General features: G+C 45.9%; 1 protein-coding gene across 2 annotated transcripts in view; it reads left to right on the top strand.

Annotated features, from left to right (window-relative positions):
• Nucleotides 1-12748, top strand: part of Vwf (von Willebrand factor) — a 135771-nt gene that overhangs the window by 59118 nt on the left and 63905 nt on the right. For both annotated transcript variants that reach the window (XM_085839881.1, XM_085839882.1), the window contains exons 17-18: nt 5036-5130; nt 6988-7148. In XM_085839881.1, coding sequence (XP_085696007.1) covers nt 5036-5130; nt 6988-7148 — 256 coding nt within the window. The remainder of the gene's footprint in view (nt 1-5035; nt 5131-6987; nt 7149-12748) is intronic.

Here is a 12748-nt window from a genome sequence, read left to right as displayed (position 1 = left end):
GGCAGAACCAGAAAGTTCAAGGTCACAGAAGTGGAAGGAAGAACAGTTGTCCCTTCATGGTGATAGGCCGTTGGCTTAGGCACCCTGGGGTACCAAAATCCATGGATGCTGGAATCCTTCACCTGAAATAGCATCGCACCTGCAATATGGCCTACCTACAGCCTCCTGCATACTTCATCTCTAGATGGCGCTCAGCACCCACAGTGACAAGTTCTGTGACTGTGTCCCACTACTCCATTTAGGCCTTGCAGGGAACAAACTTGGCCATGTTTAGTGCTGACATAGTTCATAATTTGAATATTTTCCATCCATGATTACTTGACTTTTATGGATGTAGAGCCCAGGGGCACAGAAGGCAGCTGGCCACAGCACCTGCTGTTGGCTGGACCTTTTGGTCTTAGCCCTGTCATTGAATTGCCTGGCAATTCTTTCCTTTCTTCCTTTCTTTCTTTCCTTTCTTTCTTTCTTTCTTTCTTTCTTTCTTTCTTTCTTTCTTTCTTTCTTTCTTTCTTTCTCTTTTCTTTTTTCTTTTCTTTTCTTTTCTTTTCTTTTTATTAGATATTTTCTTCATTTACATTTCAAATGCTATCCCGAAAGTCCCCTATACCCTCCCCCGCCCTGCTCCCCAACCCACCCACTCCTGCTTCCTGGCCCTGGCATTCTCCTGTACTGGGGCATAAGATCTTTACAAGACCAAGGGCCTCTCGTCCCATTGATGGTAAATTAAGCCACCCTCTCTGGCAATACTTTTCAAGTGTTTCCCCTCTGGGACCTTAAAGCAGCACTGTTGGGCAAGTAGAGCTTGTTTCTCCTTTCTGCCATTACTCTGTGTGTGTGTGTTTGCGTGTGTGCGTGTGCTAAGAAAGATGTAAAATGATGGACTGGAAAGATGGCTCAGTGATTGAAGGGTTTGCTGTACAAGGCTAAGGACTGGGCTTAGGATCCCCAGAACCCACGTAAAGACTAAGTAGTCATGACCTATAATTACAGCCCAGCAGTCAGAGACAGGGCACCTCCTGATCAAAGTACATAGAAAGACCAGCTCTGTTGAAGAGCTCTGGACTGAGACATGCTGCATCAGTGAATAAGGAAAGCAGTCAAGGATGATTCCCACCTTCAACCTTGAGCCTCCACACATGTGGTCATATGCCCACGGGCACCCATACATACCCATATATGTATCCACATATAGCCAAAACATGCACACATGCAGACTCATGAAAATGGGAAGCATTTTTAAAAAGACATGAGACTTGCCACTTGATTCTCTCCCATGTACCAGTGGTACTTCATACATTTACACATTGTGCAACCAACTTCTCCCCAGCTATCTCTAGAACCTTCATGCCCCTGAGAGAAACTGAGTCCATTAAATAGGAACTCCTCATTGCTTCCCAGCCTAGGAAGCCGCTCGACTTCTTCCTTTATGCCTATGACTACTGTAAATACCTCATGGGGGAGGCGTCCTATGCCCATCCTGTCTTTGTGCCTGGCTTATGTCACTTATGTTAATTGCTTTGAAGGTCACCCCTGTTGCTGCATATATGCAAACCCCATTCCTTTACTGATGGAATGGTACCCCACAGGGTATACATGGTACCTTTTGCTTATCCACTCACCGGCTGGTGGAAACTTGGCTGCCTGGGCCTCTTTGCTGTTGTGAATAATTCTGCCATGAACACTGGTAGTTAAGTATCTGAGTATGTGCTTCAGATTTGGGGCATGGTTAACATCCTGAATGCAACTACTGGATCGAATAGTAATCCTGTTAACCTTTTTGAAGGAGTACCAAGCTATTCTTTCCTGAGGCTGCAGCATTGACATTCTCACAAGCAGTGGGCCAGTGTAATCATTTCTCTGCATTCTCTCCAGCACCTCTTAGTTTCTTCTTCCTTCTCCCCCGCTCCCCCTAGTGGTGTGTATGAGAGTGCAGGTACATCTGTGTTACAGCACACGTGTGAAGGTCAGAGGGCAGACTCCTGTGTCACCCTTCTTCCATCGTATTTGAAACAGAGTCTCTTGTAGTTTACTATGTTGCATGTGCCAAACTAGCTGGACTGTTAGCTTCTGGGAAGCGTCTGTCTTTGCTCCCAGTCTCTCCATGGGTGCTTTGGAAGTCTAGGTGTGCTGATTGTGTCTGGCTTTACATAGCTTCTAGGGTTTCAAATTCAGGTCATTATGCTTATATAGCAGGGCACTTTACCCATGGAGACATCTCCCAGCTCCCCCCACCCCAATAGTTATCCTACCCCTAGGTAGGATGCGGTATCTTATTGTGGTTTTGATTTGCGCTTCTTTAATGACTAATGACCCTGGCTATATTTTCATGAGCCTATTGGCTATTTATAGATTTTTTTTTTATATCTCCACTTGAAACTTTCAGCCATTTTTGAATTGGGTAGTTTATTTAGTTATTGAGTTATTGAGGATCTTTGTATATTTTGTGAGCTCTTTTCATTCTGTTGTTAGTGCCTTTTGAGGCAGAACATATTTCAATTTTAATATAATCAATTTACCTATTCTCTTAATTTATTCCTCATGGTTCCGCCTTATAGCCATGAAATCAGTGCCAAATTCCAAGTCATGAATATTTACCTCGATGATCCCTTCTAAGCCTTTGCTAATGTTTAGATCTTTGATCCACTTGGCATTCACATTTTGCTTGCATATGGTGTAAGGTTAGAGTCCAGCTTCATTCTTTCCCCGATGGAACCCTAGTTTCCCGGCACCATGTAGACTCCTTCCCAGGTCTTGGCACTGGTGTAGAAATTCAATGGACCGTCTAGGCGACGGCCGACTTCTGAGCTGTTTATTTAGCTGGTCTGTATACCTGTCTATCTGCCAGTCCATATTGTTGTAATTATTGTAGCTTTGCAATAGGCTTGGAACCAGAAACTGTGGCTCCTCCAGCTTTCTTCTTTGTCGAAAATGTTTTGGTGTTCAGGGTGCTTTGAAGTGTGGGATAAAGTGTAGTCTTAGTTTCTGTAGGAACTGTCATTGGGGTTTTATTGGGATGTATTCAATCTATAGGCCACTTACTTGTAGAGTCTTGTTATCCGATCCATATGCAGATGGTGCCCATTTACTTAGCTCCTCAGCCTTTTAAGCAATGTTCTGTAGTTTCTTGGAGTGTCTTATTAGTGTGCATTCATTGTGCCAAGTCCTGAGCCTGCCGTGACATTTGTCTGTGCACACATACTGGACTTTGAACACACATTCTTTCTTACTTCTCTTTCCCCTTCTTCCCAAACCTTGTTCGTCCCTAAGAGTTCCCTTTCTGCTTCCACGTTTTCTCATGAGAGCAGACACGCTTCTCTTAGCTTTCTGAGCCAGAGATTATTTCATTTAACACAGTTGCTCCCAGTTTCTGCCCACTTTCCCACAAAGGACATGAGTTTATTCTTCTTCATGGCTGATGCCGCTTCATTATGCATCTCTCCTACATTTTCTTTACCTGCTCATCCATTGAGACATGCAGGCTGGTACCATAATGTGACTTTTAAGAAAAGCACTGTGCAGATATCTTTATTAAATGCTGACTCTGATTCCTTCAGAGATGTTTGGCACCACTAGACCATGATCATGATTTTTTTAGTTTCTTGAAGAGTCTCTATGCTTACTCCCAAAGTGGCTGTGCTAATTTACATCTGCACCAACCGTGTGGAAGACTTTCTTTTCCTCTATGTCACTACATTTGTTTTTCTTTTGGCCTTTTTTGGGGACAGGGTCTCAGTTTGTAGCTCAGGCTGGCTTGGAGCAAGTTTGCTGCCCTAACTTGCCTCCAGTTCATGGCAATTCTCCTGCCTCAGCTTCTTAAGTGCCAGGACTGTAGATAGGCAGGAGGCACCTGCCTGACTTCATCATGGTTGGCATGCTGTCTGTGGCTACAGAGGATGTATTGATTGGATGTCTCTGTTTCTTTTGAGATCTATTCACATGTTCTTGCCCATTTGTTACTTGGGTTGATTGTTCATTTATTGTTTAATGTTTTGGGGTTCTTTGCACACTCTGTCAGATATGTATCTGGTAAAGCTAATCTCTCACACTGTAGGGAATCACTCAGTTAACTCTTTGCTGTGTAGAAACTTAAAAAAATTACTTTGTGTGTGCTCACATGTGTGTATGTGTTTGTGTACTTTTGTGTGTTGGGTAGGAGGGACCTTAGTTTTGGGGAAGCAGTGTGTAAGAGCCTTTGGGTTTAGAGAGAGTAATACATCTTAAGATTCACAGATGGCCATTAAGCTGGATAAGGAGGGAAGCAGGGACCAGCTCATGTGGGGCTCACCCTTTACTGGAGAGTCTATTGAAGACATCCTGAGGGATGTCAGGCAAGGGTGGGACACAGTCAAGAAGTAGAAGTAACAAGCACATAGGAATTGAAGTAAAATGTCAGCAGCAACATCCTGGATTATGATGGAGCTGATGGAGAGGGTGGAGAGAGGCCAGTGTTGGGGAGAACCCTAGATTCTGACAGTGAGTCAGATTGAATGGATGGTGGTACCAGTCCACTGACCAGCCCTGGAAGGGGTATGGGGTGTGCTGCAGACACACTGTGCTTGCAGTGTCTTTGAGACACTGAAGGGAATTATAAAGGAGACGTTTGCATGCACAGGTCTGAGCTCAAAGGGGCTACTGCCAGAAGTGAATGAATCATGTTTGTAATGAGAAGGGGATGTGAATGGCGGCATAGTGGGGGCAGAGAAAGCATGAATGTCTGGGGAGAGGGGACATATCACCTATAGGTGATGCTGGGACAGAAGTGGGGACAGCTAGTGGAAACTGTCTTCATTCTCTCAGAGAGTGGAGTAGCCATCAGTGATGGGGATGTTCAAAGGAACATCATATAGGAAAAGAACTCAGAGGGACCCACTGGACTTGGTGGCCTGATGGTCACTGGTGATATTAGCAGGCCAAAGTTCAGGCCCAGAGTTATGGGCCGGTAGTCCTGCTGGAAGGAGCAGAGTGAGCAGGGTGGGGATGGGGGGCAATGAATTAAAAAAAAACTGTAGCAAAAGCTGGGGTGTTTTCTCTGCAGTTACTGTGAAGATGGCTTCATGCACTGTACCACAAGTGGCACCCCGGGGAGCCTGTTGCCTGCCACTGTCCTCAGCAGTCCCCTGTCTCACCGTAGTGAGTACTGTAGCCCTGAGAGGCTGTTCTCTTCCCTTCTGTCTAGACTCTTTTCCATGAGGGCCTGGGAGTGCTGGCTGCATTGTCTGATACATGCAGGCATTCAAACAGGGATCTGGCTCTGTCCAGCATCTCTTGACGTATTAGCTCGTGTGAGTGATTTTCAGGCATGTCATGTAAGCGAGGCCAGAAGCGTTTGACTGTGTAGAAGGAGAGCAGGTGAGTTATCAGCAGTGGAGAGATCTGTTCGCCTGTGGTAGTCTGGGTGCAGTGAGCAGCTGGCGTTAGCTGATGGGATTGCTAGCAATGGCACCTACCACTCTTCAATGGCTCTTGTTTCCTGTGGACACGCTGATGAGGAAACCTCCTGGAGTCTTGTCAGATGGGTCTGAAAGAAGAGGGGGTTGGACCAATTACTCGGTATTTGAAAATCCTAATAGTTGAAGAGCTGTTTCAGGGTGTGGTAAAGATTGGAGGGTGTGGCCCACGGGGGTGGGCATGGACCATGGGGGATGGTTACAGAGGCTTCGCCTCCAGAAGGACCATGCTGGCCTAGAGTGTAGTCTCCTGGTTGGAAGGACATAAATGGATCCTCATCAGCTTCTAGTGTAAACCCTTCTTCCTCTGCTTCTCACACTGAGACCCCTCCCTTGGGCCCTTTGCTTTCCAGCTTGGTCAGGGGTCTGGGCCCCCACACAAATGTTTTAGAGCCCCTATCAGCACAGAGGTGGGCCAAGGCCCTGAGCATGAGGGTGACTCAAAGTGAAGCCAGAGTATGGCCTCCATGTCTCCAGACTTCTTGTACTTCTGTCCCCTCACAGTATTCTGTCTCAAAGTCCTACCTTTTATGCACCCTGCCCCGCACCCCAGCTCAGAACCTTCTTGTCTAGTCACTGTATAGAAACTCTTGGCTTTCTTCTTCTTCTAAGACTAGGAAAAGGCATTTTCTCTTTTGAAGTGTAGCTTTTTAACCCAAATTTCCACATAAAAGTAAGGTTGAGAATTCTGCCTTCCTTGCCCAGAGTGAGAGAAATGATATTGCATGTGTATGATCAGGCTTTTTGAAGGAAAACCAAAAAGGGTGTTGTCTCAACTCTCAGCTCTTGACGTTATCCAATCGCTGTTGCTATTCTTTGATTGACAGGGAATGTGATCCATTAGTGAACCAAGTAGACAGAATCCCTCCCTTCAGGGAGCACTTTTTTTTTTTTTTTTTTTTTAGGTGGGGTCAAGGAGGTCACAAAGGCAGTTGGAACTAGTTTCTTTCAGTTTGAGGGTCTTAACACATGGACACGGGGTGTGGGGGTGGTGGAGGGTGGGGAAAGGGAGGCGTGTCAGTGACGGCACACTGTGATGCCACCATTTTTATAGGGAGGCTGACCTTGGAGCAGACGTTGGACCTTAGAGTCCCTGTGGCTGGGTCTTCTCCTCCATGAGCTGTAACTATTTCCCGAGTGTTCCTATTGGATCCCAGCAAGCTCCATTTTAGTACCTCAATCTAGGTCTTCTCAAGCCCGAGTCTGAAAATTTCCACAGTGCACCTTGGTTCAGGGCAAACTGGGAGAGCAGAGTCAAGAGGGATGAAGGTTATCAGGTGATATCTGTTGGGGTCTGAAGAGCCGCCACCAGCTCGACCTGAAACATCACAATAGATAAAGTTACTGCCCTGCTCTCACATGGAGACTGTGGCTCAGGGCTGGAGCTCATTGTATATTGGGCAGTGTCAGGTCTTGGATCTTGGGGAGCAGGCAGTGCTAAGCCCCCCCAAATGAGTGAAGGCTCCTGTGGGGGGGAGCTCCAGGATAGTACAGAAGGGTGATCTGCCATGGCTTTTCTCACCTCTTTTCCTTCCTCAAGGCAAAAGGAGCCTTTCCTGCCGGCCACCCATGGTCAAGCTGGTGTGTCCTGCTGACAACCCACGGGCTCAAGGGCTGGAGTGTGCTAAGACGTGCCAGAACTACGACCTGGAGTGTATGAGCCTGGGCTGTGTGTCTGGCTGCCTCTGTCCCCCAGGCATGGTGAGTCACTGCATTCTTGGAGGGGCACCTTCCCATCCATGTTCCTGTAGGCCATGGTGAATGAGGTGTCTGTGGAGCCAGAGAGAGAGAAGAAACAGGGAGAGAGATGCTGGGTAGATTCAGTTGCTAAATTTAGGGAGGGGCTGGGAGAAGAATGTCCCTGCTGATGGGATTAGACACAGAGAAAATCTTAGCGCACAGAACTGCCTTCGGAAGCAAAGTCACAATTTATAGAAAATACATGTCTAAACAGGTATTTCTACTTGAATTTCCCCAAGTGTAACATTTCATACAGCGGGGATGGAAGGATGCATACATAGTTGTGTATGATTTACATATATTTGCCTATAACTTTCTTTTTTAAGAGATGTTGATGTCCATTTTGGTTTGATTTTTGTTGCTGCGACCAAGACCATGACCAAAAGCAACTTTGGGAGGAAAGGGTTTATTTCACTTTACACTTCAAGATCAGAGGGAACTCAAAGCAGTAACTCAAGCAGAAACCACAGAGGAGTTCTGCTCACGGCCCCCTCTCTCTTTGGCTTAGGCTTAGCTAGTTTTTGTATGTAAATCAGATCTTCCTGCCTAGGGAATGGTAACACCCACAGTGGTTTAGATAGTCCCTCCTACCTCAATTATCAATCAAGATGAAGCCTTATAGATATGACCACAGGTCAATCTAATTGCTCCCTCTTTCCGGGAGACTTGAGATTGTGTCAAGTTGGCAATGAAAACACAACCAAGATAGTGTACTTGTGCCATCATAACATAAGCAAATTGTGGCACTTTCTTTTCTGGCTCCATTAAATGACTTGTAAGGTCTTGGCCAGGCCCATATGTCCTGAGATTCTGATCCAGTGGCTGGACCTGAAGGGCACACAAGGTCCAGTGCTTGGTTGGGACCACCTGACTCTTCTGTTTACCTTTTAGAAATGTTGGCAATGGTTGGAGTCTGTTTGAGCCTTCTGACCTCCTTCCCTCCCTCTACTATTCAGTTTTTGTTTTTGTTTTGAGACAGGGTTTCTCTATGCAGTCTTGGCTGTCCTGGACTTCACTGTGTAGATCAGGCTGGCCTTGAACTCAGAGATCCACTTGCCTCTGCTTCCTGGGTGATGGGATTAAAGGTGTGTGCCATCACCGCCTGGCTTTGACCAGTTTTATATAGAACCCATTATACATATATTATTATACATATATTATTATACGCATATTATTATACACATATTATTATACATATATTATACATATATTATTATACATATATTATTATACATATATTATTATCATCACCTTGAAGAGTGAAACTTCTAGACCTTTCTTTTTCAAATGCACGCTGTCTTGATGCTGTCCGTGACTCTATTTTCCCATACACAAAGTTATGTACTGAGGGATTGAGAGGAAGCTCTCGAGGCCAGCCTGAGGTGGGCAGGATGGCTTGAGTGCACACCAGGACTCTGCCTGAGGAGCTGTGGCTGTTCTGTCCTGGAAACCAGAATTTATTCCATGTCCTCAGGAAGGCTGGGCACCATGGCATGCACAGAACAGCTCTGTTCTGTACGTCCTTTCTAGTCCTTCTCTTCCAGATGGAGAGTTCTATTAATTCTCTCTGGGATGTTCCCCACTGTCTTCTCCCCTGAGGCTTCTAGAACCATCACCTTCTATAGGGAGGTAGAGAATGGCCCTTATGCTGGGCAGCATGGCTCACACTATAGGGAAGGATGATTGGGGTCCCGTGTCTGAGCAGCAAGCAGGGGGCTGAGAAACACTGAGATAAATTCTCATTGTGGATAACTTAGGGATTTGCAGGTACAGTTGTCTCTACAGTGTTTCTGGAGGGGAAATCTTGACTTGAGAGAACCTCAGGCAAGGAAAGGGACTTCTTCAGCATTATGTCAGCCCTGGGAACTGTTTAATTTATTATTTTTAAGGGGCCCCAGTTACACGTTTTTTTTTTATTATTAATTTATTTATTATTTATTTTTATTATTTCTTAATAAAAATTAAGAAACAATTAAAATCATGCCTCATTTTGTTGCCCAGGCTGGTCTTGAACTCCTGGGCTTAAGCAATCCTTTTGCCTCAGCCTCCTGAGTAGCTAGAACTACAGGGACACTCAACATGTCCAGCTGGGCCAAGTGTATGTGTGTGTGTCTGTGTGTGTGTGTCTGTGTGTCTGTGTAGAAAAGCATCTAGGTAGTATTAGATATTAATAACCACAACAGTTGGATCAGATCCCTAATCCTAGCTGGGAGTGTGACCTTACATGTATCTCATAGACACTCTGGAAGGCACTCCTTTCTCACCCAGAAGCCCCTGTATGCATTCTCGGCAACACGTGTAACTGGGGCCCCTTACAAATGCTTCTGTCCATAGAAGTTGGATTGTTTTCACAATTGCTTCATTACGAGGCTGACTGATGTGCAGATAGCTGGGGCCAGGTTCAGCAGAGCAGAGAAATCCATGTAATTTATGAAGTGTGCACAGCGTGCTGGCTGCAGCGCCCTACACGTGTTCCTGGCCACAGCACAAAGAAAAGGGAGCTGGGAACATCTTGCCTGGGAGCTTCTGATGGCGCAGACCTCATTCCCATGGCTGTTTCCCTGTCCTCTGTGTGATGAGGAAGGCTATGGCGTGATGCCAGGGGGTTGAAGAAAGGGCTCGGTATTCTGCATCTAATGACTGCAAGGGGCGGGGCAAGTGACTTTGTGATGGAGGCATATCTGCTAAGAACTGAGAGACCCAAGGAGGAATGGGGTACAGGGGCCAAACTAGCATGTCCACCACCCTCTGGCCCTACACTTATGTATAGACAGTCAGTCTTTGTCTGAATCCCAGAGGCCTCCTCTGTCATGGACTCAGCCTGCCTTCCTCACTTGGTTGGCTGTGGATGCAAGGGAGATAGATGTATGCAAAACCACTTGAAAAACAAACAAACAAGGTATGGGGTTAGGGATGGAGCCCAGTTAGGGATGTGATTTCCTAGCATGCAGGAGGTCATAGGTTTAACCCCAGTATAAAATGGGTGGTAATGGAGCATGTGTAGACATAATAGAATCAGAAGTTCAGAGTCATCCTTAGGTCCATGGAGGGTTGAACGCCAGCTCAAGTTGGAGATCTTGTCTCAAAGAAGCCAGAAAGTTCTGTAGAATTGTAGCAAGAGGTGTGCGTATTGTGTTTGTAAATAACTGAGACTCAGTTTTAGAAACTTCGTGGGTCAGCTCCTCGTCTTGCCACCGGTGGGATGGTGTAAGGTCTTTTTTTTTTTTTTTTAACCTTTCCCGTCTGTTGCAGATCAATGCTTTTAAATACAGTGAAAATGGATTCTCTGAGAAATAAAATAACAGAAAGTAGTGATAGGAATTGAGAGTATATCTTAGTTATTGTTTTACTGCTGTGATAAAACATCATGGCCAACACAAGCTGAGGAAGATAAGAGTATATATGAGACTACACTTCCAGAGTTAGAGTCTATGGCCATTCTGGGGAGCATAGCAGCAGCCAGGCAGGCAGGCAGGCAGGCAGGCAGGCAGGCAGGCAGGCAGGCAGGCAGGCATGGTGCTGGAGCAGTAGCTGAGAGCTCACATCCCTATCTACAAGGAGGAGGCAGAGAGAAGAGAGAACTGAGAATAGCATGGGCTTTTGAGACCTCAGAGCCCACCCCCCACAAAGACATCCCTCCTCTGACAAGGGCATGACCTCCAATCCTCCCAACTGATAACTAGCTATACCAACTGATAACTAGGTATTAAAACGATGAACTTATGGGGTTTTTTCTTATTCAAACCGCCATAGGATGTGAGTTGGTGTAAGGTTCTGGCTTCATCTCTAGGACTCTAAAAGGCAAAACAGACCAACCAACTAACCAACCAACTAACCATCCAACCAAACAACCATCCAACCATCCATCCATCTAACCAACCATTCAACCATCCATCCATCCATCCATCCATCCATCCATCCATCCATCCATCCACCCATCCATCCAACCAACTAACCAAAGTATAGGATCCACCCAGTTTTCATCACATATAACAGATGTGACATTACAGTCTGTTTCTGCATTCTCATTGTCACTGGTCAGCTCTGACACTGGCCTGACCTTGGGTGGCCATTGTCCTCTTCTACAAACCATGTTTCCTCCATGCCTGTTTCCTCTAAGCCTAAAAGCACTTCTTTGAAGATGTTGGAGGAAAGTGGCGAGGCCTTTTCTTTCCCAGTGTTGCAGGCCTGCCTCCTGCTGAGCAGAGGCCTTCTGCTCCATCACAGACAGCAGATTATTTGCCCCCCGCAGCTGCCCCCAAGGTCTTCTCGAAGGGGTAGGGGTGGGAGATTTTACAAGTGGCAAGAACCACAGCGGTGGTGATCTGGTGCTTCCAGTCCTAGGTCCCCACACTGAGTCAAGTGGCAAGTCACCTCAGATCTTCGTTTCTTCACCTGTAATATTGGTTTCGAAGGGTATAGAGGGAAGGTTAAAGAGGGGAGTCATAGGCATTCCAGCGGCTTTGTATTGGTGTCATGGTGACCACTGTCACAGTAAGTTCATGCAGATAAGCCATGGGTGACTGTAAAGGGCTTCTCAAGTCTTTCCTGGTTGTTTTGAATATTTGTGACAGGCTTCACTTTGTAGTTCGGGCCAGTCTGGAACTTACTGGATAGCCCAGGCTAATACTTTTTCTTCCTTGACAATGCTCCTGAACTTTTTGCCTGGAGCAGCTGCCACTCCTTTAAGTTAGGATATTACCTAATTTCGCCACTAGTCAGCAGCAGAACACAGCCCATGGGCCTGTTTCCCTCACTCCATCCACAGCTTTGGATCCTTGTAGGAGTCCAGGGCAGAGCCAGGATCCTTCAACCTGCCTGGTTCTTAGACCTCAGGCCAGGACACTGGCTTGCAAATACTTCGGCCTCTGAGGAAAGTGTAGCATCATCGTCTAGGAGATGGTGATTGATCCTTTGAAATCTAGCAGTTACATCTTTCAGACTGGTACCCAGTTTTGCTGGCATTAGGGAATGGCCTGTCAGGAACTGAAAGACACAGGAAATTATTCTTAAAAACTAGATCCCAGCTACAAGGTTCCGTCTGGAGTGAGCTTCATTTTTGGACACCAGAGATTTTACGGGGCCTCATGTGTGAGAGGTGAATGCTTTGTTAAGTAATAAGCATTTATAAGATCCAAGAAAGCTTATCTCTCTCAAAAATACTTATCATAGTCACAATTTGTCACCTAACCAGGTTCACTGAAATATGATGGGAATACGCTCATTTGGTTAATGAACAAGACTTTATAAAAAGCTTACAGCATGACAAATCCCCACAGGAAGTCACTCGTTAGTGTGAGTTATCCGATACGATTGCTTTCCCCTTAACCGACGTGTGGTGGGACTCAGTTACATTGAACTGTGGCTATGGATGGATTAGAACCACCGAGGACAGGTGACAGCAAACATTTTTGGAGAGTGAGTAGTCTGTTTGGCATTCAAGTACAGCGAGGAATAGAGCAATTTCCAGAGAGGGGTAACAAAGCAGTTTTTTCCTGCCTTGTACTTGTTCTTGAAATGGACTGAGGATGAGGGTCTGAGCTTGGACAAGGCTTATTGGA

Source organism: Mus caroli, unplaced genomic scaffold (assembly GCF_978045245.1).
Source record: "Mus caroli unplaced genomic scaffold, Mus_caroli_1 scaffold_7, whole genome shotgun sequence".
NCBI lineage: Eukaryota > Metazoa > Chordata > Mammalia > Rodentia > Muridae > Mus > Mus caroli.
The sequence above is the reverse complement of the archived record's forward strand: the minus strand, read 5'-3'. Positions and strand labels throughout refer to the sequence as shown.